This window comes from Carassius auratus, chromosome 45 (genome assembly GCF_003368295.1).
Source record: "Carassius auratus strain Wakin chromosome 45, ASM336829v1, whole genome shotgun sequence".
NCBI classification, from domain to species: Eukaryota; Metazoa; Chordata; class Actinopteri; order Cypriniformes; family Cyprinidae; genus Carassius; species Carassius auratus.
In genome coordinates this window covers 1592925-1618041 of record NC_039287.1, presented here as the reverse complement: position 1 = coordinate 1618041, position 25117 = coordinate 1592925, and the positions used below count along the sequence as shown (strand labels likewise).

The 25117-nt window shown below is 36.0% G+C and overlaps 1 protein-coding gene and 1 pseudogene across 8 annotated transcripts in view; both read right to left on the bottom strand.

The window, feature by feature from the left end:
* Positions 1-390: 390 nt before the first annotated feature.
* Positions 391-16916, bottom strand: LOC113062841 (lamin-B receptor-like; annotated as a pseudogene).
* A 1136-nt stretch (positions 16917-18052) lies between these two features.
* LOC113062840 (protein enabled homolog) overlaps positions 18053-25117 on the bottom strand; it is an 86586-nt gene continuing 79521 nt past the window's right edge. For 5 of the 8 annotated variants that reach the window (XM_026232864.1, XM_026232863.1, XM_026232858.1 and 2 more), the window contains 7 exons: positions 24665-24713; positions 24481-24532; positions 24054-24120; positions 23466-23525; positions 21572-21656; positions 20780-20837; positions 18053-20167 (listed from right to left, as the gene is read on the bottom strand). In XM_026232864.1, the coding sequence (XP_026088649.1) occupies positions 20130-20167; positions 20780-20837; positions 21572-21656; positions 23466-23525; positions 24054-24120; positions 24481-24532; positions 24665-24713 (409 nt within the window). In that variant the 3' untranslated portion in view covers positions 18053-20129. The remainder of the gene's footprint in view (positions 20168-20779; positions 20838-21571; positions 21657-23465; positions 23526-24053; positions 24121-24480; positions 24533-24664; positions 24714-25117) is intronic. The other 3 variants (XM_026232859.1, XM_026232867.1, XM_026232866.1) reach the window with 1 other exon arrangement.

Here is a 25117-nt window from a genome sequence, read left to right as displayed (position 1 = left end):
ATTACAAATCACCCGAGTGAAGCAGAGAGTGGAATTATTGATGGGAAAAAGGGATAATGTAATGGAAGAAAAAGAGGATGGTAAACAATTGACTTAGGCTGATGATACACGGGGCAGCTTTTTTTTTGTTGAGCAATATAGCTTGGGCACTTTCACATTGAGAGTGGATAACAAATGTCTATCGGGATACTTTAGATCAGTAGTCGGCCCCATCCCATCAGGTTGCCCGTTGGTGGCAACCTTGCCCAAAAAGTTTTCAGGTGTATAAGCTTTAGGAATTTAGGCTCAACAATCAAAATTAATGCAACTTTAAATATCTACCCAAAAAAAAAAAACAACAACAATAAAACTATATATATATTAACATTTCATTTTGAGGCAAGATGTGGCAGACGGTTTGTCTAGAGTGGTTTAATTAATAATGGGTACTTCAAAATTGCATTTTTACAGAAATTACTCATCAGATTACAAAATTTAACAAAAGTGAACACTCATTTAACCAGATAAATAATAACATTGTACAATGCTTCTATTCACTGCGATAAAGTAAAAGCTCATCTTAGCTATAAATACTTACTTCAAACTCTCATTAGGACAAATGTTATGCCCACAAGTGATAAACTTGCGTAAAAGAGAAGTTAAGAAAAGCCTTACATTACATTCACAGTTGAGCACTGACGTTTTAAATTAAAACCTTAATGAAAAGGTAAAGTGATGCTACCTTTTACAAGATTGAAGTTCATAGCTCAAAGTTTCTGTTCACAACACACACTTATGATTTTGTAAAATACTTCACATAGAGCCTGAAAACTAGTTTCCAATTACTGACTAAAAACAAAACTAATTTTTACATTGTTTTCAATTGGAAAAATCTGAGGTAGCAAAGCCAAATTTTGTGAACTTTGGATAAAAGAAAGTTGTTCAACAGTGCATAATGCCTAAAATGTGAACCAGACCTAAAAATGTATATTAAATATGTACAGAAATTAAGAAAATATCGTTTTGTGTTTAGTTTTGTTTTTTTCACAAATTGCTGGTCCTGAGAAAGAACATTACATATTTTCTTACTATACATATATAAAAATAAAAAAAATCCCATCATACACAATATACAAACACATTCCACAAATTGTCATTACAAAAAGCCAATAGTAAATAGCCAAGCAGATCTTAAAATGTGTAGATGAGATTAAAAGTTACGGATCCTGCAAAAAGTCTTCGGAGTTATTAAAAAAAAAACATCTGTACAACAATATACATCTTTAAGAGAACAAACTCTAAATAAAAAAGGGGGCAGTATCCACTATCTGTAAACGTTTTGTTACAAGGCAGAAAATTTGGTATACATGTGATGTTCAATTTCAAAAAGGTCAAAGATTTAAAAAAAGCTGCCAAGCTGCTAACAACTCATTCCCATGTCTGATGTTTAACCAGGTCTTCCTGAGGAAAGTTTTATTTGCCCGAGTGTCTGTAAACAGACTGAGTCTGGGAGTCCTTAGTATATCCCTGGGAAGATGCGGTACGGGACAGCTTTGCAGTACTCTTCCCACGCAGAGCCATACTTTTTTCTGCACTGACGGTCATCCCGTGCATTACGGTGCACCAGTAGAGTGATCAAGTAGATCAGGTAGAAGTACGGGATCAAATGGTTGAATCCTACAGGAAAGATCAGGAATCAAATGCAAGATTTCACTCCATCTGAAAGGAGAACTGAAATGAAGTCAAACACTTACCGCACGGCAGAGACCAAGCCAAAGCCATGAAGATGTCACCCAGGTAATTAGGATGACGGAGCCACCCCCAGAGGCCAGACACAATAAGACTCTTTCCAGTTGCAGTAGGAATGGTTTTCAGGTCTGATAAGATTTAAAAGACAATTTAAAGCTACAACTTTAACATTTTATGTCTGTTTGGTAAATGGGTGTCAAAACACTCACGAGACACTGCCGGGTCAGAAGGGTTTTTTCTGAAGGCGAACTTTTGAGAGTTGGCTTTCCGGAAATATAGTATCCAACTCCTGTGAGAGAAGTTAAAGACTTTAAAACGACTTTAAGACGTTTAAAATCAGAGCATATTGATATTGTGTTCTGTAAAAGTTATATTAGCATCTTTCTAGTGTAGTTGATTAAAAAAAACATGGCAGAAGCTGACCATTCATGGTGATGAGAGTAATGATCCAGAATACAGAGAGTTCACTGGGATGGCTGACTAGATAGTACGCTTGACAGGTGAATGTGAAGGGAACAAAAGCCAGATCTCCGAACGTCAACATAAATCCGAAGCCATCATACACTATATCCATCATGGTCAGAAGTTTCTCCTGAAATACAGTGATTTTGATATCAGTTTAGGGTTTCCACACTGCATTAAGAAATAACTGTTTGATTTGTAAAACTGCTGTTGTTGTACCTCATGCCAAAAGCCATCAACCACCCACAGGAGCTGGAAGATGTTGACCAGGAGCATCGCTGGAGAGGGATTCTCTAGATTCTGGTGCTTCATTTCAGCTTGCAACATTGCAAAGTTAATCAATACCTATGGAAACAAGCAATGAGTATGTTTCTTCAAAACTAACCTAGCACACTAAGGAATCACATGCGTGTTACTGACTCCATCCTGCAAATTGCAAATTTGACTATACATTCGACCACAAGAGGGAGCAATTAGAACATTATTCTAACCAAAATAAACCATCACAAGAGAAAATTAAAAACAGTAAAAAAAAAAAAAAACTCACCCAACCCAACAGGCCTGGACGCATTTCACAGAAGAACTTGATATCGAAGTTCTTGATGCGGGGATTTAATTCTCTGCCCATGAAGAAGTCATAGATAACGTAGCCTAGAGGAATAAAAGAACAAGTAGAATCTTTTAAATCTATTAACTCTACCCAACATACATGGAAAATCTCCCTTTACAATCTTTATAAAATGATTTTGTCAGAAGGCTTATTAAGTAATTATAAACAACTGTGATTGCTCTATTCCAACTAGAACTGCAAAAAGTACTTTGAACTATATGACAACTCTGTCTGGATAATCGTATAAATGGTAGTCACTAATGGGGATTAGTCACTTTAAAAGCCATTGAAATAAAAATATCCAGAGCTAAATTGAGAATACAGTCAATGCAGCCTGATTTGTCACCAAGCATCATACCAGAGTTGCCTCCAGGAGCGAGCTCATCTTGAGACGCCCAGCGAGAACGGACAAAAAGGTAGACGCTAAGAAGAGTTACAATGAGCAGAGCCGAGGTGTAGAACTGCAGGAAGTGCGCATGGATGTAGCTGAGATCCACTTCCTGATACACGGCCACACCTACTGCCACAGCCGTGAGGAGAAGTGCATAGACACCTGATGCAGAACACAATCAGAGATCACTAAACAGTTCACTCACAAATACCTGAGCAGTAACATTTTAAAAACCGAACGTAAAAATGCCTCATTTTAAGCAGGAGTCATTTAGATTATGACATTAGAAATGACAACATAAAATTCATCAACATTTTGAGACTAACCATTAATCCTGTATTTCAAAGTTTTCCCATTCTTGAGAGGCATTCCTTCAACGAGCTGTAGAGTGGAGAGAGATGAATGATTTATATGTGAACATTAACCACTGTTCTTATTAACTAAAACTACAAATTTTGTTAACTCAAAGCTGAAATAAACAAACAAACAAAAAAAAATGTATGATGACAAAACTTGATTTACAAACAATTCTTAAAAATATTGCATTGGCAATGAACTCAAATTTAATACTAAGTAAATAAGAACTAATTATTATAACATACTTACTATATACTCATGAAGTACTAAAATAATTGAAATAAAAACAAGGCTAAATAGAAAGCTATATAAAGCTAAATATAAACTAAAAATTACAAAGGCACATACAATTACAAATCTAAAATGAAAATAACAAAAACTAATTCAAAATACAGGTGCATCTCAATAAATTAGATTGTCATGGAAAAGTTCATTTATTTCAGTAATTCAACTCAAAACTGTGAAACTGGAATCCGATTATTTGCTCTCATGTGGCACAGATCGGATGTGACCGGTGTACGTGTAAGCAGGAAAAAACCGCATGGATTCTGATGTTCTCAGATCGGATTCAGGCCTCATTCATATGTGGTAATAAATCGGATATGAATCGGATAAGTATACAAATCGGATATTCCCCAGTAAATGCGAGCCGTATGTGACGTCAACTCAGGTGGACACCGCCAACTGAGATCACATGACATATTATAGGCGTGATGGAGGACGAAGGATACACACAGTGGAGCAATGCCGAGGTTTCATGTCTTTTCAGTCTTTGGGGCGAAGAGATGGAGCAAAAATGCAGGGTTGTTACAGAAATAAAAAAATTTGATTAGATTTCATATCGCAATATATATCATAGAAAAATAAAATATTGCAATGTAATTTTTTCCCAATATCGTGCTGCCCTACTTTATAATTTTATTTACATCTGCATCCATTGTATTTTGTGCTGTTTTAATTTTTTTTCCGGGTCAGAACGTCTACGTTTGGTAGTTTCAGCAGTGTATAGTGTAAATGCAAAAATCGGATACGGGACACTTTTAAAAGATGATGTAAGCAGGTCGTCAAAAAAATCGGATATAGTCAGAAAATCGGTTTTGGGCATCAAGACCTGCAGTGTAAATGCAGCCTAAGTCTTTGGTTCTTTTAACTGTGATGATTTTGGCAAACGTTTAAAAAAAAACATCACCAACCATCATAATCTATTTCAACTCATGGAAACACACTACAATTTTCAGATCCTATCTTAATTACCCTTAAGAGGCTGGAAAACTAAACCAGATATTTTCCAGCAAGGCTCTATATCATCATGCCACCAACAGTGACTAATCTAATCTAGCCTGCTTTACTACAACTAACAGGCAAAGCAGAAATAAGAGCCATAGAGTTATGTAGTCATGTGCCTAATCCTGGGTCACAGGGAGTCATGTGATTGGTGGACAGTACCTTTCCGAAAGGGAGCAGGGAGAGAACAGCCTGGAAGAGAAGCCAGAGCAGGACGATGCCAAAAACCTGCCAGTCCCAGAGAGACTGAAGGGCAGGGAGCTCAAGAGGGAAGCTCTGGAGACTAGCATCCTTCTGCCCACAGAGAATGAGCAATGCCAACACAGCCACAGGCAACAGAAACATCAGGAAGAACACACCTGAAAGACAAGAGGAAATAGAAGCATTTCATTCCAATAAATATCATGGAGAAAGCTATTCAGATTGAAATGCACAGAAATAATCAATTTCTGACAATAATTTTCCTTGACTTACAATTGTGCATCTTTTTTTTTACAATTTATTTGTAGCAAAATTATTCACGTTAATATTCTGTGCTGTGAATATTTACAGTCCAAAGTCACATTAAATTGCAGAGACTCACCAACTCTTCCTCCGAACTCCAGATCAGTTGTTTTGATGGCAGTGGGTGGTTTAGTTTGCGATAATACCGCCGTCTCTGTCTTTTGCTCCAACTCAACTGTCTTGCCATCACCCTGGTCCTTCCTGTGACGTAGATTGTAGCGCCCACCAGCCTGATTCTCAGATTCAGTCTCCGTCTTCTCCTGTTAGAACATTACAATAAGAGAGCACACTAAATATGAACACTTTATTCACTGCTTAAACACAGCTTCTTTCAACATTTAGAACAAGAAATGTTTCTTGAACACCAAATATTAGGATGATTTCTGAAGGATCATGTTACATTGATTTTTATTTTTTTTTAATGAATAAAAAAAAAAAGTGTTTTTATATGTTGTATCATGCTTAATCACAAAGTTTCAGTGGCAATCAATCTTGCCATGAGTCAAGAAAAGAATCATTAGGATTTCATAGTCATGCTAGTGTAAGGCTAAAGCAGTCTGGTCATGCTTTGTAAAGTCCATTCAATTGTCCCATGAGGAGAAACATGCTGAAAAGTATGAGGATGTGATTAAACAGAGCCCACAGTCAGCTTTAGCTTTGTGTGCACAACTAAATGGGATCCTGTCACACATGAGAGGCACAACATGCATGCATCATGACATTCCAGCCTTCACTAGAGCAGTTTCTAACATATCTGACAGGAAACATTAAGGAGGTTCTATTGTTGCTAGTGATTAAGACATTAATGAAACATGAATCCATGATGTATTCATACCTCAGTGACAGTGGAAGCTGTATTATTTTCCTCTTTCTTCTCATGTCTGCTGTTGCTATTGTTCTCGTGTGTCAGCGGCTGAAACAGATGATAGTCAAGGACATGTGAGGTGAACCCAGGAGGAAAGTAAATGAGATAACAGCATTAAAATGGTTGAGTTAACTGCTTTAAATTAGATTCAACTCCTATACTTGTAATCAACAAATACAAAATTCCATCGGCAGAATTTTTTTTTTTTTTAAACATTAAAAAAAGAGAAGAAAAAAAAAGCTTCAATTTAATTTAAAAATCATTTTAAATTGTAGTCTTTTTACTAATCAAAAAAAATGCAGCATTGGTGAGCATAAGAGGCTTCTTTCATTAAGTTATACAAAGGCTTAATGCTTTTTTGGACACTATATATTCAAGTTTTTAATTTACTTAACATCCTGAACATGCTAAATATCAGATGGGATATCAGATATCAGGGAGGGAGAGAGAGAGAGAGGGAGAGAGAGAGAGAAAGAAAGACCTAAATGTAGAGCGTTTGTGTTTGTTCTGTCCTAGCAAACAAGTCTCCTTACCACCGGGGTGAGGCGGACCTCCAGCACTTCTTTGAGTTTTTCCTTGCGCACTTCTGTGGTGCGAGAGGAAGATCGGCGGGGTGTCCTAGCTGGAGAACGGGAACGACTGCGACGCGGGCGTCCCGGTGAGCGAGAGCGGGATCTGGACCGAGAGCGTCCACCTTGCTTAAATACTGTCAGGCTCTGCAACAAAGAAAACAATATCCACAAGAAACTGCAAGTTAATACTGTTGTTCAATTAAATATCTATATAACTGGTTTTAAAACCTGTGAGTTTACAGGATTTTTACGATTTTGAAACATTTGAAGAAATACTATGACATAAACTTATACAAATATTCTGCACAATTTCTAGGTCACTGATCAAATACGTAAATGTGTGTCACTGATCATGTGAAATCATTTGTACAGACAGTCAGGTGATCTTTCTTCCAGTGAAGCAGATGATGCTCTTTGAATTATTCTCAATTCATTCATACCGTGATGTCAGATTCCTTCAGCTCCAGTTCAGTACCATCTTTGTAGATGACGGTGTAGAGCCGACTCTTGTTGTCATAACTCAGCACCTTGACCTCATAATAAAGGTTACTGCCAGGCCAGCGGCCCATTACCGTATCTCCAATCTGAAACCTTGCAGTCGGCATCCTCGCTTTCCTACAAAATAATTAACACAAGATAAAAGATACCTGAATTACAACCAATTCAACAGGTTTTCTCCCCACTAAAAGTACAATGATATGACTGAGTTCTAGAGATGGACCGATCGACCGCCAGGGACCGGAATTAGACGATTTTCTGCATGATTGGCCTGGACTGGTGAACGGCCGGCCAGTCCGCCGTTTTCAAGCTGGTCTATTTGACATCACACATACACTCACATCTGCATGTAAACATGTCTTCAGCATGGAAGTTCTTCACTGTGATTGAAGAAGACACAAAGTTTGCAGTTTGTAATACACTGGGTGCCAAAGTAACCCGTGAGGGAACAGGGCTCGATTAATGCTTGTCTGGGACAAGTAGACTTTTTAAAGGGGCAAGTGAGAGAGAATTTTATTTGCCTGAAAGACAGAGAGACTGATTAAAACAACAACAACTAGGCATTGAAACTTGGCCAACAAAATGATTCTGATTTTATTGCATTCAGATGTTTTTATGTCGTGCCAAAACTGTTGTGTGTCCCTGAACAACACAGTGGTGTTTTACTGAATGAATCCAACAAACTGAGTCAAATTCAGAAATCCATTCATAGACCGTTGCTGCGTCCCAATTCACCTACTTAATTTATGCCCTTAAATGATGTACTCATTTTGTGAGGAAGAGGCACATACTTTTGAATAGAACAGTAAGCAAGCTTTGGGACATACTACTTAGACATATAACTGTGTCTTTAATGGACGCTCTGTCGCTTAGTTACATGCATCCTGTCACAATTTAAACTGCACTGTCAATCATCTTGTCAAAGTTAGCATTATCCAGATTTCATTTAATTTAATTTCCTACCATATTGGAGAGAAATAAAGATACACATTGACCGGCCATTTAAGGGTTTATCATGCCGAGATCTCAGCTCTGAGATGACGACTTTAAAAGTTATTGACCAAACGTATCATTATAAAGTTCATAGTGTTGCTGCAGATGAAATATAATGTGGATAACATTAAAACATTTTTCAACGGGTTAGATATTGATTATTAACCACTCAAACCCCTTTCTTTACCTGTCCATGGGTCTCGCATATTTACGATATGTTTGTAATTTTTTTAACACTTTTCATGCTTGTTTGTAGTTCAAAAATTTGATGTGAAAGATGACATTTAATATTGTTTGGGGAAAAACATTACCATTTAAAAACATACTGCGAAATGATAAATGTTTTGTTACATACAGCAAATCACTTCTGCCTCTTTCCAGTCACAGAGCATGGAACAGAGTTGTGTAAAAGAGAGAACATCCGTAACAGTCCAGATTGGGGGGAATTATAATGCTGAATCATTTATTTTATTATGTAAATAATTGATTGCATCTAGTAAAAAAAATAATAATAATAATATTTTTGTTTGTATATAATATCAATTAAGAAAATCGGAATCGGCAAACTTCAGTATCAGCAGATCACACTTAAAAAAAAAAGTAAATAAAATTGCAATCCGTCGATGCATCTCTTCAGTTCCCTCACTTTGTAGACATAACCAGTTTATTTGTCTTTCTTGTTTAAATAACTAATAAACAAATGCAACAGTCTTAAAATTAGGAAATACTAGACACAAAATTAATCAACATAAACTCTGCTGATGATAGTATCTAGCAGTGCAGCCTTTAAAGATTAATTCAAGTGTGTAATCTCTGTGCCAATCGCATCACCATTTTTACAACTGGTTCAAGCACTCAGACAGGTTTCCCAAGACAAAAAGTAGGTCTTCCACTAAAAAGACTAAAAAACTACAAACCTAATGTTGGGAACCTGAGATGCTCCAACAGAGATTTGGTAGAACCATTGTTTATACTTTTTGGGACAATTAACATATGAATAACTTACAGTTGTCTCTTCATATTACGCTGACATATAAGTATTTTTACATGGAACAACACACACTTATCCTTTATACTTAATGCACATGAGCAGTTGCTTGACCCTTCAAAACAAAACCAGAAATCTATCTTAAAGATAAGATTATTAATAACGTAATGATTATCGGTGATATTTCAAACACGTTCAATGTTGAACCCATGAGGGAAACACGAGGGTAGCTGCACATGGCCTGATGACAGTGAAGTGATGATGTCAGCTGCTACCTCGGGAGTGCTGATGGGTCTGAATTACGCACCCAAAATGTATTCAGCACTATTGTTGAGCTCTCAATGGCCTGCCTGTATGAGAGGGATTCTACTATCACTGGTATCAACAACTTCTGGCCGATGAGACCATCTATCCATCAATCTAATTACTTATCAACTGTATTGTTTGAATAATTACTCAGCTTTTCATTAAAACAAATGGGTTTTAGTGTCAAAATAATACAAATGTTTCTGGATATCACTTTTTAGACATTTCAACAAAATCTGTAACTTTTCATGCAATGAAATACAGTAATGCTTGATACTGATAAATTAAAAAAAAAATAATGTTTAAGAATAATTTCAAAGAAATTCTGTTGTAAAGACCTGCAACCCCCAGCACTTCTGCTCACACACTCTCCATTATAGGAAACACCCACGTTCATATTAAAACCATATGTTAAGTACTGCTCATAAAAACACGTCTTCTACCCTAAAACCACATAATCCAATGAAACACATTCCAGACATTCCTGAACCAGATCATAGACACACACACACACACAATACTGAGATGCACTGCTGAGATCCTATGTGTTTCAAGAGAGATGAACTGAAACTATCGAGCAAAAGATTTAAACTGAGTGATTGTGCGTGGGCGGAGTCGAGTGCTTTTGTTGTGCATCTGAGGGGGCACACGACGACACGCGCGCTTTACTATCACTACGAACATCTATTCAAACTCAAGACAGATAGTATGGCGGGTGGAATGTGACAGGATTACCTGCCGAAGTCGACAGTCGTGTACTTTTGCGTGTCATAAGAGTACGTCGCCTCAACAGACGCGTGACAAGTACGCCGCCTCAACAGACGCGTGATCAGTACGCCGCCTCAACAGACGCGTGATCAGTACGCCGCCTCAACTGACGTCACCTCAACAGACGCGTGATAAGTAAACCGCCTCAACTGACTGTGACACAAAATACCTCAAATAGAGTTAAATTAAATAATTTTTTGGTTTTACATTATTTTACTACAAATTATACACCATCAACAGAGCTGAAAATTAGTTGTATTTTCACAATAACATCAACATAAATTCACACACATTAATTATTAAACATTATTCTGATTTGTGCCATTCTGAGGTTTTACTTTTGATATATTGGTTATGTTAATAATTTTACTTAACACTCTGTTACGGTTCTCAGTTTGTCCTGTTTTCAGAGTCATGTCGACCATAAAATGTGCATATCAACCATTGAGCTAAATAATTTTGGTCAATAGAAGGTAATGAAAAGGTATTTTAATAAAATTGTTAAAGAAGTGTATTAAAAATTCAGGTGCATTTTGAAACACTTTAAATTGGGCTGTCACTAACGATTATTTTGTTAAATGAGCAATCTACTGATGATTTTTTTTTTTTTTTGTAATACAGAAAAGACTTGAAATATTTGCTTAAACTGTAAATCTTTAAAAGTAGACTTAAAATATCTGTAACGATGAGGCAATAATTGGTTTAAATAAAACATTAAAAGCGAGTAATCATATGGTTTCACTGAACACTGTTAAAAAACATAAAGGAATGTTCATCTAAACAATAAACGTATGTACAATATGTAATGTAAATGCCTATAGAGGGCGCCAGCAGCCTAAGTGATTGAGCAAGTTTGCATATTTAGATCTATATTGGATGTAATCTTGTGTTGGCGTTTTATATATATATATATATATATATATATATATATATATATTTCATATATATGAATGTTTTCAACATTTTAAGTCAACAGATGAACTTTGCAGATGAGTTTGTTGACTGAGCTGCAAGAGATGTGTTCCACATAACAGTGAAACAATGAATATTATTGGAAACATATAGGTACAATTCAGAAAAATGCAGGCTTTACAAAATGTTTAGCCACAAACTATGCTGATATAGCGAGAAATTCACTTCGACAAGAAATATCCACACATTGGAGGATAAAAAAAAAAATCTTAAAGGATTTTTAAAATTAAAAATCTAAAGTCTCAAAGTCTTAAAGGAATGGGGATCTTCATGTTGATCAAACTTTTTTTTAGAATAATGTATGGAGACGCAAATATTTAGCATGTCCCTTAAATATGTAACTTTTGGCCTGTAGGATAAACAATGATTTCACTAAAATTTAACATTTAATATACAACTAATTTTTCAGTTTTTTGGCATCCCTTTTCCAGTTACATTTTTTTTCCGTCTTTTTGCAATTGACATTATTTCAAGCCACTGTTTGTACTGCTTGCTCATTTTCAGAAATAAAAGTACAATTAGTAATGATAAATCAGCATTGCTGTGTTATTGTATGTTGTGAGAAGTTTTCTGTGTCTTAAATTCATTAATGACAAACGCATTTGAAGTTTTGGGTTATTACAATACTAATCTAAAAATGTGAATAAAATTCAGAGTACATTTTGATTGGTATCAAACATTTAATTTGAAGACTTAAAAGACAACGTCAAACATTTCGAATTCAACAGAAAAAAAAAAGAACAAGTATATATATATATATATATATATATATGTATAAAAAACAGAACAAGCCTTTTGATGACAATGCCTTTTATATATATATATAAAAAAACAGAACAAGCCTTATATATATATATATATATAAAAAAGGCATTGTCATCAAAAACATCCTAATATTTCAACATGAACAACCAAAATAAAAAAAAACTTCAGGCTAGACCAAAATGTGGGGACTGTACAATGCCCAAAATCATGTGGCTGCTGAAGCTATCATACGTGGCGTGTACTGGGAGCCTCAGAATTAGTCCACACGTATTTGCCTCTGGAAAAACTCTCTTCACACCGTGTACTGGGTCATGAAGGAATGCCAGTGTTTTGACACTTGTTTTGACAAGCAAAGGGCAATTGAAAGCCATTCATTTTACTGGATGAGGCCAACTGCTCATAAATTCCACCTAGGTCACACCTAAAGGACAAAATTTTGAGTCAGACTGTACTTGCATATTATTGAACCTTTGAATGATTCAAATGTATACAAAATACAATAAAAAAAATAACTTTAAAATGTAAAAAAAGTGTAAATAAGCAACAGCAATATCCAGAAATAAACAGGTGTAAATGTACAGGCCTACAACAAATATTTTTTTCTACAATCACATTCTGAACACTGAACATAAAAGCAATAACAAACTACCAAAAAATATGTGAAATACATGGTGTAAAACACATAAAATAATTATTCCATACACATTTTTTGAGTGAGTGAGAGTTAGAAAGGGAGAGAAAGCATTTGTGCCTGTGTCTCTCGGTCTCTCTCTCTCTCTCTGTGGGTGTGTGTTTGTGTGAGAGATAGAGAGTGAGAGAGAGGGAGTGAGAGAGGGCAAGAGAGAGTGCGTGGGTCTCTGTGTGAGTGTAAGTGTCTGTGCGTGTAAGAGAGAGAGAGAGAAGGTTGTAGAGAAAGTGTGAGTGAGAGAAAGAGGAAGAGAGGGCAAGTGTGCCTGGGTCTCTGTGTGAGTGTAAGTGTCTTTGTGTGTGTGTGTGTGTGTGTGTGAGTGAGTGAGTGTGAGAGAGGGAGAGAGCATGTGTGCACATGTGTCTCTGTCCGAGTGTGTGTAAGTGTTTTTTGATGAAAAAAAATAAATAAATAAATTGTTGAATTTCCCATTCATTTTCCAAAGACAAGATTGATTAATTTTTTTATTATTTTTTTTACACACCTTCAGAACAACCGAATCAAGGCCAGTTTTTTGTGTATGTATAGATACATAGATAGATAGATAGATAGATAAATAATGTAAGAAAAGTCACAAAATTGTATTCCTCTGAGATGAAGGGAACCCTTTTTTTAACTAATGAAAAGTCGATTGGGGTCATATTGACACCCAGGAAAGATTGAGGGTTAAACACTTTACCAGCGAACTACACTTTGAAAATATTTCTGTCAGAACACATCCGCTTATCTGATAAAAATTAATGTATCAAAATATTTTTAAATGTAATACCACTTTATGAAAACACCTATTGTAAACGTACCTGGATGTAAGAGTCATCATTTTGTCACACAGAGTAGGCTACAATATCCTTTGTCTGACACATCCATTTCAAGTCAGTCAGTCTGTATTAATGAACAGGTGACCTGAATCAGGTGTGTTTAATTAAGGAGACATGCATATTGTGCAGTGATGGGGGTCCTCCAGGAATGTTCTTAAGAACCATTGTGCTGTCTGCATACATTTACAAAATAACAAGAATGTGTTTGCTAATTATATATTGTAGTTTACTTTATATCATAATAGGCTACTATTTGTCTATTCTTTTTTTTTTTAAGTTCTGTGCTTCAGAGATAAATTGTGTTACTATGTATATTGATGTGCTTAAAAAATTGTATTAATTGTTTGGCAAATGCAGGTGTGTTTGACTAGGGTTGGAGCTAATTCTGCATGCCAGGTGCACTCCATTCATTGGTTATCCCTAGGCCTGGTTCTTAGTCCTGGTCATGTGGACCCTCTGCTATGCACATTTTGCATGTCTCTCTTATTTAACACTCCCGATTCAGTTCATTAGCTTGGTAAAAGAGAGCTCCGTGAACTGAACTGAGTGTGTAAGATAAGGGAGATATAAAAATTAAAGACAAATGGGGTCTTCCAGACTTTTACCAGTGATAGATGCAAAAAGCTAACATTTCTCATTGGATGGGGGTTTATCAGGTATGGGTAACTGGAATGTGTGAGGGTACACAGACATGGAGGCTTTATATTGGCATTGTACAGAGATGCATACTGCCATCAAGATTACATCTTTCATGAGAAGTCCATGGTTATTAGACCAAGACAATTCCAGCTCTCATTCTGCATGTGCTACAGAAGCACGGTAGACAGAGTGAATGTTCAGTCCAGATCTGTCTGAATATTGAACATGTGTGACCGATCATGAAAAGGACATTCAGGCAATGATGACCACAGACTGATGAGCAGCTGAAGAAGAAACAATTATTATCCTCGATTTACAAACAATTGAACACTGAAATTAAAAGGAAAGTTGACGTGACACAGTGTGAAACGTGTTTCTGTCCCATTTATCTTATATTTACAGATTACTGTTTATTTAGTCAGTGAAAACATTGAAAATTTTGTTTGCAGTTTTGTCAATCAAATAAATATTAAATATGGGTTTCTATTTAATCCTATCGAGATGTTTTATGTCTTGAGGTCTATAAAAGTTAAAAATAATAATGATAAATATAAATTTCAAAGCATTCTATGTACTGTAATTATAAACTATACTGTCAGTTTACCATAGTTATCCAAATTAAGTAAATCATTCGCGTTTTTTTTTCAATTCATAAGAATAAAAACTTCTTATATTTGGGTTACATGGGATTGATTAAAATCAATCCCATGGCGTCATCTAGTGGACAACATTAATATCACTGCCTTAGCGTCCCAAATATGATAAATTAATAAAATTAAGCATGTTTGCTTAGAACGACTTTGTTCTCGATGCCATTTAATGTTAAAGATCGAATGTCTAATGAATATCTATTATAAATACAACTTTATTTCTGTTAAAATTACACTCTTCTATGTCAAGATCACAAGGAAACAAGAAAGAAATGTAATTCAAGCAGAAATCATGCATTTCCTCTCAGTTTTTCCCTACTGTTTGTAGCATCCAAGCAAACTGAACATTAATGTGCTTGTACTTCACTTCAACACCAACTTAACAGATAAACATAATTTATCAAACATAAAATAGACTTTATGCAGTTATTATTATGCACTGTTACCACGTTTTGGGAAATATCTTAAAAACAACCTGTTACAAATGCATCTACTGTAATGCAAACCTTACATTTCGTGTAAAGCGAAGTATACTGAGACGATGTATATATCAGGCGTCTTGTGAGGCGGCGTATATTGAGACGGCGTATATATCAGGCGTCTTGTGAGGCGGCGTATATTGAGACGGCGTATATATCAGGCGTCTTGTGAGGCGGCGTATATTGAGACGGCGTATATATCAGGCGTCTTGTGAGGCGGCGTATATTGAGACGGCGTATATATCAGGTGTCATCTAAGGCAACGTAGCTAGGTTCAGACGTACTGAGAACACGTACTATTTTTGTTAAATTTCTTACGTACGCCGTCGTCACGTCGCCGCCTATGATTGGTTCCAACAGTGACGTCGCCGCGACGTCGCCGCGGGTCTGTCGTCTGCCCTCCCATTCAATCCCATTCAAAAATGAACACGGACTGACGGCGACGGAAGGGTCGACTGCTCCTTCTCCTTCTCCTGCTAAGGCCTTAGATGTGTCACAAAATGCACGCCATACAGATAGTCTGGTTTTACTTTTTAAAACATCAGTATTTCAAACACTGACCACATTAAGTGATTTTAAATTAACAAGTCAGCGAAACAGAATAACTTCGCTATGGCGGACTGAATATAAACTCTGGAATATTTAATAAAAATGTGACAAAGTAAACTGTTATGGTAACTCATTGTAAGGTAAACGTTACTTCCATGTGATGCAAAGTCACCCAAAGCAGATTCACATGCTGTTCCTTTAACGCAGCAAAAAATAAAAAATAAAATGACAGGAATGGAGGGAAAACGTCATGTATTCAAACCATTGTCAGTCCGCATGCGAGAGACACTCGTAAACAGCAGCAGTAAATCAGTTCATAAACAACGGATGCAGAAATCAACAGTTAGAATGAATGAATAGTGTATTAAACACAAACGTTCTGCCAAACCACAGAGTCAAGTAACTATTAAACGTGACTATTTTGCGCAAGAGTGCACATACAAGACAATGAAACCGAAAGGTCCGATGTAGATGATTATATTAACAAAAAAAAAAAAAAAAAAACGAATGCGGAATTCGTGAGGTAAAACAGTGGAGCTGTTAGCGAACAATAAACGCGCGCCGAGCCCAAGTTTCCTGTCTAAAGAGCCGGCTGGAAATCGGGTTATTAATTCAAGTCGAATACCAAAACAACGCTAAACAGTTAAAGTTTAATAAAGATTTTGACGTGTTTCTACAAAATATTATATTACAAACAGATAGAACTAGAGACCGTTAAAAGCAATAAATTAACGTTACTTCATAAACGCTGAGTTGCGGACGGGCTGAACGCTGATCTAACGTTAGTTCTGTACCGTTAACTACGCAGTCACAATAAAGCCATTCTCATACAAAAACAAACATGCAAAGTGAACTGATTATGATTTCTTACCTTCAGGCTATCTTAATATCTTAAAAATCCAAAGTTTATCCGCAGGACTTCATAAAATAAAGAAAATTGTTTTAAAACACTGGTCCCCGCTTTGAATTCGTTCCTCCCTCTGTGACCGCTCAACCTACCAGAGTCCTTGAGGGCGGGAAGCTCTCTGATTGGCTAGGATATCCCGTTTTTAAATTTTTGAATTTTCTGATTGGACGGCGGTGGGGTTTACGTGAGCGTTGATTGGAGGCGAGGCATTTGAGCCCTAACATCGGGTTTTTACAAAATGGAGGGTAGGTCAGATTCAGTCAGTGCGATATGAGGAAAGAGTGGGTAGACAGCCGATGTGCGTCGAAACGCGAAAAGTTTTTTGAAAAGGGCAATTACAGTTGGTTAATAATGGATCGGAGCATAGAAAGGGTCAACATGCTTTTTAATTAACCGTTTATAACTTGTGTATTTTATAAGAAGTGTGCAGTGAAGGGTAAAGTTAATGTTTTTAAAATACATAAAATCATCACTGAAACCAAACGTTTTTTTGATTTTTTTTTTCTGGATTCATTTTTACGGTCTATAATTTTTACAGACTGATTACGGTTCAGAAATATACTCTTAACCACAGGTTTCTTGAAATGTCGATTTATTAGTAAATTGTATAGATTATATATTTGATGTTTAATAGAAATTCTATTTATAATAATAAGTATATATAAATATATAAAACAATATTTGCAATGTCAACCAATCAAACTTTTTCATCACAAACCAGGTTTGTGTATGCTGAAGAGTAGGTGCACAGTAGATGTAGTTCAACTCTGTTTCCGTTTTTGCAAAGTTGCACTGCTGCATTTGACCTCAGCTGAATGCTAGCAATGCCTTACATGCTAAATCCTGGAGGTGTCAAGAACTGCTCATACTCTAGTAGCTGCTTCTCAACCCAGTAGGATTGTTTAAGAAGAGTAGTGTTCAGTAGCTGTTTGTGTAATGCTCATATTTAGTTTCAGTGTTAGATCAGTCCTGCGTTCTTCCGGTTTGCCACAGCTGAACCATGCAGCAGCATACAGAAAAGTAGCAGCATTTGTTACAGAGGAGTGATGACATGCTGAACAAGGTGTACATTTGTCGTTTCCAAAGTCAAATACTCAGGACGGAGTAGATATGAATAAAAATGCATTAATATAGTGATTAGAACCATCCAGATTATGCTACTTTAAAAGCAAAACACAGTTTGGTAATCATACGTGAGTTCTCAAGTAATCAGTTTTAAGTCATTTGCACATTTAAATGCTGAAATAAATGCAAACAGCAATGTATTGCAATTTTTATTTAATTGGCTCAAACAAAACATTGTTAGCATGTAAGAAACTTTTAATTAACATGAAAACAGTATGGTACAACATGAATGATAGAACAGAAATTTATTTTAAACAAAGATCGTAAAAGTGTCACTGAAGCAAAATGCAAAGCAAATGAATAAAGTTATGGAGGGCCCTAAATTAATACTCTCTATATATACGCATTTAAATTTTTGACACATCAAATGCAATTTCCGAACAAGGCACGAACCATGAAGATCACAAACAGGTTTATCCAGGAATGAATCAACCCTGATCAATACATTTTACCTGCTTAACATAAAGACCAATCAACAACAGTTATTTATTGTCAAAACAAAGGTGGATCAGGAGATTGTGACGTTCTATAGATTACCGTTTAGCTTTGGTGATAGTGCCGATCACAAAATGACGGCAGTCTTGTCGGCAATAGAATCATTTGAACTTCTACGGGTTTTTAAAGTGCAATCAATGCTGTAAACACTCTATACAAACTTTCTGATTCCTTGAGAGATCATTTTGAGTGATGGTTTGGAAGTGAAAAGAAATGAAAGGATTGATGAGTGAGCATAGCGGGAGGAAATGGATAACAGAGGGAAAAACCTGTTCAGAAAGAACGTCACAAATTCATGTTCTCAGTTATTCTCCTCAAAATTTGCACAGCCTATAAATCACACTTCATGTTTGTTCAAAAGATTTCGGGTCTTAAAAGGCATAATTCCCAATAAAGTTCCCTAACAAAATCGTGTTTGGAAGATAAAGTAAACACCCCATGCAAAATGAATAAAGTAGCCGTACATGATCTTTCGCATCTTTGAATCCCAAAGTAAGGTAAAATTAGTAAAATGTCAAACCGCTGCAAATGTATTATGGCTATAAAGAGCTGTCCATTGCAAACTGCATTTTGAGAACGTGTATGGAAAATATAATTCAACCACAGTTTGAGGGCAGAGTGGATGATTAAAGGACAGAGAGAGAGAAATTTGCGTAACAATGCTACACTTATTGCTTATGAACGGAAAATTCAATTATTTTTCGTGGCAACCATTTTTCCCTTACCAATCATAAGAAGACATGCACTGAAATCGAAAAAGAAATACGAAAAGAGCCTACGGTGAATAAAAAGTTCATAGTATTTCTGGTTAGCACTATCTACAGATACGGTCTGAGCTGACGCTGACAACCTTAACTTCGATTGGCTGAGAGGATTTTGGTAGAGAGCTACAATGACGTACAGTAGAAAGGCATTGTCCTTCGTGATCTTTCTGAACACTTAGCGAACACACAAGATGAAAGTATACAGATAACAGTGATTAATTGGAGACAGCCTGTCGAGCATTCACTTTTGAAAAGAGAATAATAACGAAAACCGTCCAAAAGAGCAAGTAAGCTACCTGATGTGGTCATGGCGTACATTAGAACAGGTTGACTGAATGACTTGCAGGTAATAATGTTTATTTTGTTGTCATTTTAATGTATATATTCTGGTTAAAATAGTAGGAAGACAAGCTTTAGAGTCCTGCAGCAATAGACCATAGTCATTTGGTTGGCCAGATTCAAGGTTTTGCTTTATACAAGGCCAACTTAATGTAACTTCACCACCACCACCTTTTTAAATTCATAAACAAAGCCTGCCCTTTGCTAAACAATGTGCAGTAAAATGAATGTCATCTGCTTGTTTTACAATTTCACTCTTCGATGGTTAATACAGTATGTAATTCAGTGTCTTTTGTCTTTCCACAGTAAAGAGTCATCCATTGCATACTGACAGTCACTTCCTTAAGACTGTGTCTTGACCCCCTTCAAGACGGGGCTTTTGGTGTATGGCGTTGCTTTGAGGCATCTGGTTATCCTCTCACCGTTACGCCTCTTATGCCCCGATGCTCAAAACTTCACCGTAGATCCTCCGAATTATCATAGTTATTGTGATCACCACTGGTTAAAACTGTAATTCTCCATTTTCATTGCTTTTGAGATAGTGTCTTAAACTGAAGCTGACCTCTGAAGTGACAGATTGTGGATAAAAAAAATACAGGTGCATCTCATCCTCCTACGCAGAGTTTGACTTGCCCAACTCCTCCCTGATTGCTGAAAACACAAAATCGACAGAAGAATTAGAAACAGTCCTCTAGCAGCACACTTACAGTAAAAGGTTTAGACACATACTCGTTCATTATAATGGTTTAATATATTCTAATATAATAGTTGAGATATTAAAACTATAAAAGAATACAAAAAGATGATATGGGAATCATGCACTGACCAAAAACAAATTAATCTCATATTTAAAATATTAAATATTATGCATCCTTTGTATGCTGAACACTTGTCACTTGTTATTGCCCATTCAAACTAATTTATTTGTAATTAAAGGCTTGTAAAGACACTTTTATTTGTTTAAAATAAATAAAAATGGAAAACACATAATAAATTATAAATATTTGTAATAATTCATTATTATTAGCCACCACTTTGGATATTAGCGAAATAAATTAAGTATTTCTTTTTTTATTATAAACATCATCAAGAATTCAAGCATAAGCTTTTAGATCAAAAATGTTATCAGGATCATAACAAACAAATTCAGTCAAATGTGTCCAAACCATTGACTGTTAGTGTCAAGTATTTTCATGTTCCTATTGATTTAAAATGCAAAATGTGCATCATATATAATGCCAATACAATGCAAAAACATGTTACCATCAATAAGTTCTTCTTTAAGCTTCGATAGTTCTTTCCTCATCTCCTCTAGAATGTCCTAAAAAGCAAAGCAATACATGTGTAATTAGACTAGAATATTATTTAAAATACTCCACAAATCAAAAGGAGCCAAGCAACTTAAGTTGCATGTGCATGTCACTGAACTGTTTTCATGTCAGTAAGATTACATATTCAATAAGAAAATATGAACTTGAAAATAGAAATGAGCTACCATGATACTGTGGCAAGAAAAAAAAACAATGCTACGAGTTCTTAATAGAAGCTGTTATCTTAAATGCAGTTGGCCTTGACCGTTAAATGACAAGATCACCAGGTAAGTAGATGCATGTAATAACAACACTCAGTCACAATTACTGCTGCTATACTGTAAGTAGCTCTTCGACACTAAAAACATTCTCTGAACAAAGCAGACAGAGCTGAGTGACTTGAGTAACAGTGTTCTTATAGATAAGTAAGACTCTTACATATGCCTTTCATATCTAACACGCTCATTCATACAGAAGGGAGGTATTGCCTTTGTAGAGAGGTCTATAAATGTACACGCCCACAAAAGCATAACTGTACACTGTCAACCAGTATTTCTCCCTCCGTTTTTTAGGAAGTGCTGTAATATCAAGCAGGTTTTTTCAAATGAGGAAAAATGAGTAATTGTGCCACTAGCTTTGGTAACACTTTGCCAACCTATTGAGGAAGTGTACAGCCCCTCTTATCAAACCCTGAAGGGCTGAAAGTTTAAATGAGTTTCAGTTCTTCTCAAATTTTGAGAAGTACCTGTTTCAATCTGTCATAGTCGAGAGCTTCTGTTGGCACCCCATTGGCACTTATGGATCCGGTAGGAGTTGGTGTAGACCTTGGTCTAAAGAGAAAAGAATTTGCGTGAAGCAATGCTATTTTAGTCACAGAAATGAACATTGTAGAGGCAAGATGCAAGACAGAAGTTTAGAAACACGCTTTAACCGTCATTTTTAGATGCTGTGCAAATCTACACTGTTCAATCACAATTGGTGATATGCACAGCATTAACAAGGAATCATTTCAAGATGAGGGAGGAGAATGCAGGGCATTTTAAGATTTCAGGTAGTTGGAAACCTTGTACTGCAAAGGAAATACACACATCCAGATATATATGCAGAACTGGGTGAAATGTACATGAACACCATAAGAATTGTATTTCCTTGAGAGGAGCGGGCACATTCATCGAAACCAACACGTTTGCAGCCCCAAAAGAAAAACATTTCAAAGCACAGCAAACCAAAAACCACCGTTTGAGACACCATCCACACTTCAAGACACACAATGCAGCTGCCATATCACTCTCATGCGTGTCTGTGGCTGATTCAGACAGGATACTATTGCCAACACAATAATCACCATAGGGTGGGACATGGGAAGTGAGGGATATGACGCTTTATCTCTCCCAAAAGAAATGAATACTGAAGAGTGGGTTGCGTTGTGCAGAAAGGAAGCAGAAGTCAAGCAGATGAGAACATAGACACAGCTTACAGCAAAAGTTATGTGTAAAAATACAAGAATGTTTCGCCTGAAGTCTTTGTATCAAAGCTTTCTGCATTTGGAGTGAAAGGATAACTGCCTTCTTTGGCAGAATAAACTAAATTAGAAGTATATTTGTACGCTCTCTTTTTGTTTTTCCATGAAGATCATATTTAAACTGTCTTAATTTTACACTTTTTCAAATGCCTTATGTATAGATTTTGTGTTACTCTTATCCAAAACCTAGACTTTCACTTTTTAATTAATAATCCATCTCGCATTATTACATTTGAAGAACTATGATAATCCATATGAGTGAAATGATTATAAATTATTTACAACATTTATATTGTGTGGAAATGATTTATATAGACCACCATTCAAAAGCTGGGGTCAGCAAGTGTTTTAAATGTTTAAAAAAAAAGTATCCTATGCTGCTCACCAAGGCTGCATTTATTTGAGCAAAAATACAGTTTTTAGAATTTAAAATAGCATTTCATTTTTTTTCAGACATAATTTAACATGTAATTTGCACCATCCATTACTTCACTCTTCAGTGTCACATAAACCTTCAGATATCATTCAAACATACTGATTTGATGTTCAAGAAACGTTTTTCATTATCAGTGTTGTAAACAATTGTGCTGTTTAATATTTTTGTGTAAAATGTGATATATTTTTAAGGATTCGTTGATGAATAGAAAGTTCAAAATAACAGCATTTATTAAAAAACTAAAGAAAGAAAGAAAATAAAAAAGTCTGTACTGTAAGTTAATTTGAAGGCAGCCTTGCTGAGTCAAGGGATTAACTTCTATAAAATGAAAACTTTTGAAGAGTATTGTATACATTTACACAAATTACCACTGGGCCTCAGATCTGGTGCAATTTACATTTTTCAAAAAGTCCACAGAATCAAAGGTTTTCAAAGTTGAGGAAACACCCATTTATTAAATATGCATCTTTATTATAAAATAATCAACAGTTTTGAAAAGCATAAAGTTTTTTATTTATTCCATTTCATGGTGGTTATACTGTTGGCAACAGCAAAATCTTTGTTTATGGAGAAAAAAAAAAAGAATAACCGTAGACAATCATTGCACCAACCCTCATCCCATTTAGAGAGCACTCTCAGCAAACAAATTCTAGAAAGAGTTCTCAAACTAGCCTCTTATACCTGTTTAAGGAATCATAGTACTTGTCAGTACCCATCTGATTTCTCCATGGTGTGTCCCGTCTGTGAGAGTAAAGAGACTAACCAGGTCAGAGGTCAACAGCGTGGATCTGAACTATACTCATAGTAATCTTCTGAATGCACTGGTTCCAACTCAGGTGAAAGGAGAAATTTCAATTCCAGTGTAGCCCTACTGAAAAGTGCTTCAACCATTTGTATAACTGCCCTTGCAAATGCATGAAAGGATATAATATACTAAAGCAAAAGGAATAAGCAAATCCTTCAAAAAAATGCTGGACAGCTCTGGTAGACACAGATCTGATGAGAAGCAACAGCACTGTGCTTTAGTGATGTGGAGCGCGGGACCCGACTGCCTGCATTCTCACATGCGATTGTGAGGGGCCCCGGCCTGCAAGCATGTGATACAAAGCAGTCGAAGCAACAATAATTCAAATTAGCTTTGAGAAAAGCGGGACCTGTTGAAGACTTAGATCCCAAAAGCTGGACATTTCCTTCAAAGGGTATTATGAATTGGTGGAGGTGTAATTCACACACTGATTCAACCCATCAAAACGACATGCAAATTATTACCTTCCGATGACTGGTGATTTGCTACCATTCATGGTGTTTGTCCTCTCCCAAGGCTTTCTGGGCATATCTGTAAAAAAAATCATTCATGTAATGAATGTAAAATGTTGGGATAATTGCAGTCTCTTATTTCACAAAAAAGCTATGGTTATGCTTCAAGGCCCAGACTGTACATTGAAGAACATTATTTTGACCTATTGCAAGTGAAAAAAAAAAACAGTTGCATTCGTTTTAGCCTCATAACAAGCAGTTAAATCTGCACCAAAGTACCAGACTTTCACTGAACAACAAAAAAAGGTATAGGAAATGTTTTCACCTCCTTTTAATAGTTACCCAATTCATACGACTAACCCAATGATTCTTATGGAGCATTATTAGAAGGTCAGCTGCATTTTAATCGCTTGTTTTTAGCATAGTTTCTCTCGCTTACCTGGAGTGCTACAGGCTGATACTTTTGGAGTGATGGTAGCCTCAGTGTCATCCTGACAGAAAAATATAAAGTTAATCAATTTGAAAATCAGTCAGATGAAGGTATGATCATATCAATACAATGAAGCAGTCTATATGTACATATTTAGACAGAGACCGGATACAGCGGAATGAAACTAACTCACAGCTTTCTGCTCAGGCTCTGGCGATGATCCCTTCTCAGCAATTCTTCTCCTGTATCAAATCAATGGTAGGATCTTACATTTCATTGCATTACTGTATATTACAGCCCTGCCAACCTTGGAACCATTTTGTGAGTACCATCAGTTTGACGAGACGGGACATGGGGTTTATGGAGATGCATATATTCCTAGATTCCTAGTCACATTATTACCTGAAGCTTAGTCCCTGATGACTGATGTCAAAATCGTAATTGCACAATGTGCAAAATGCAAGCTTTAATGTTAAGGTTAGCAGGTCTGCATAGTTTGCAACATTACAGTTAGCTTTTAGTTAAGTAATCCCTAATATGGACAAAGACATCTGATGTTGTGGAGTAAAAACAGGGTATAATGTTCTCTTTTGTTGGACAGCAGGTTTAGAAATGCTTCTCATTATAAGTCATTAGTCATTAAGCC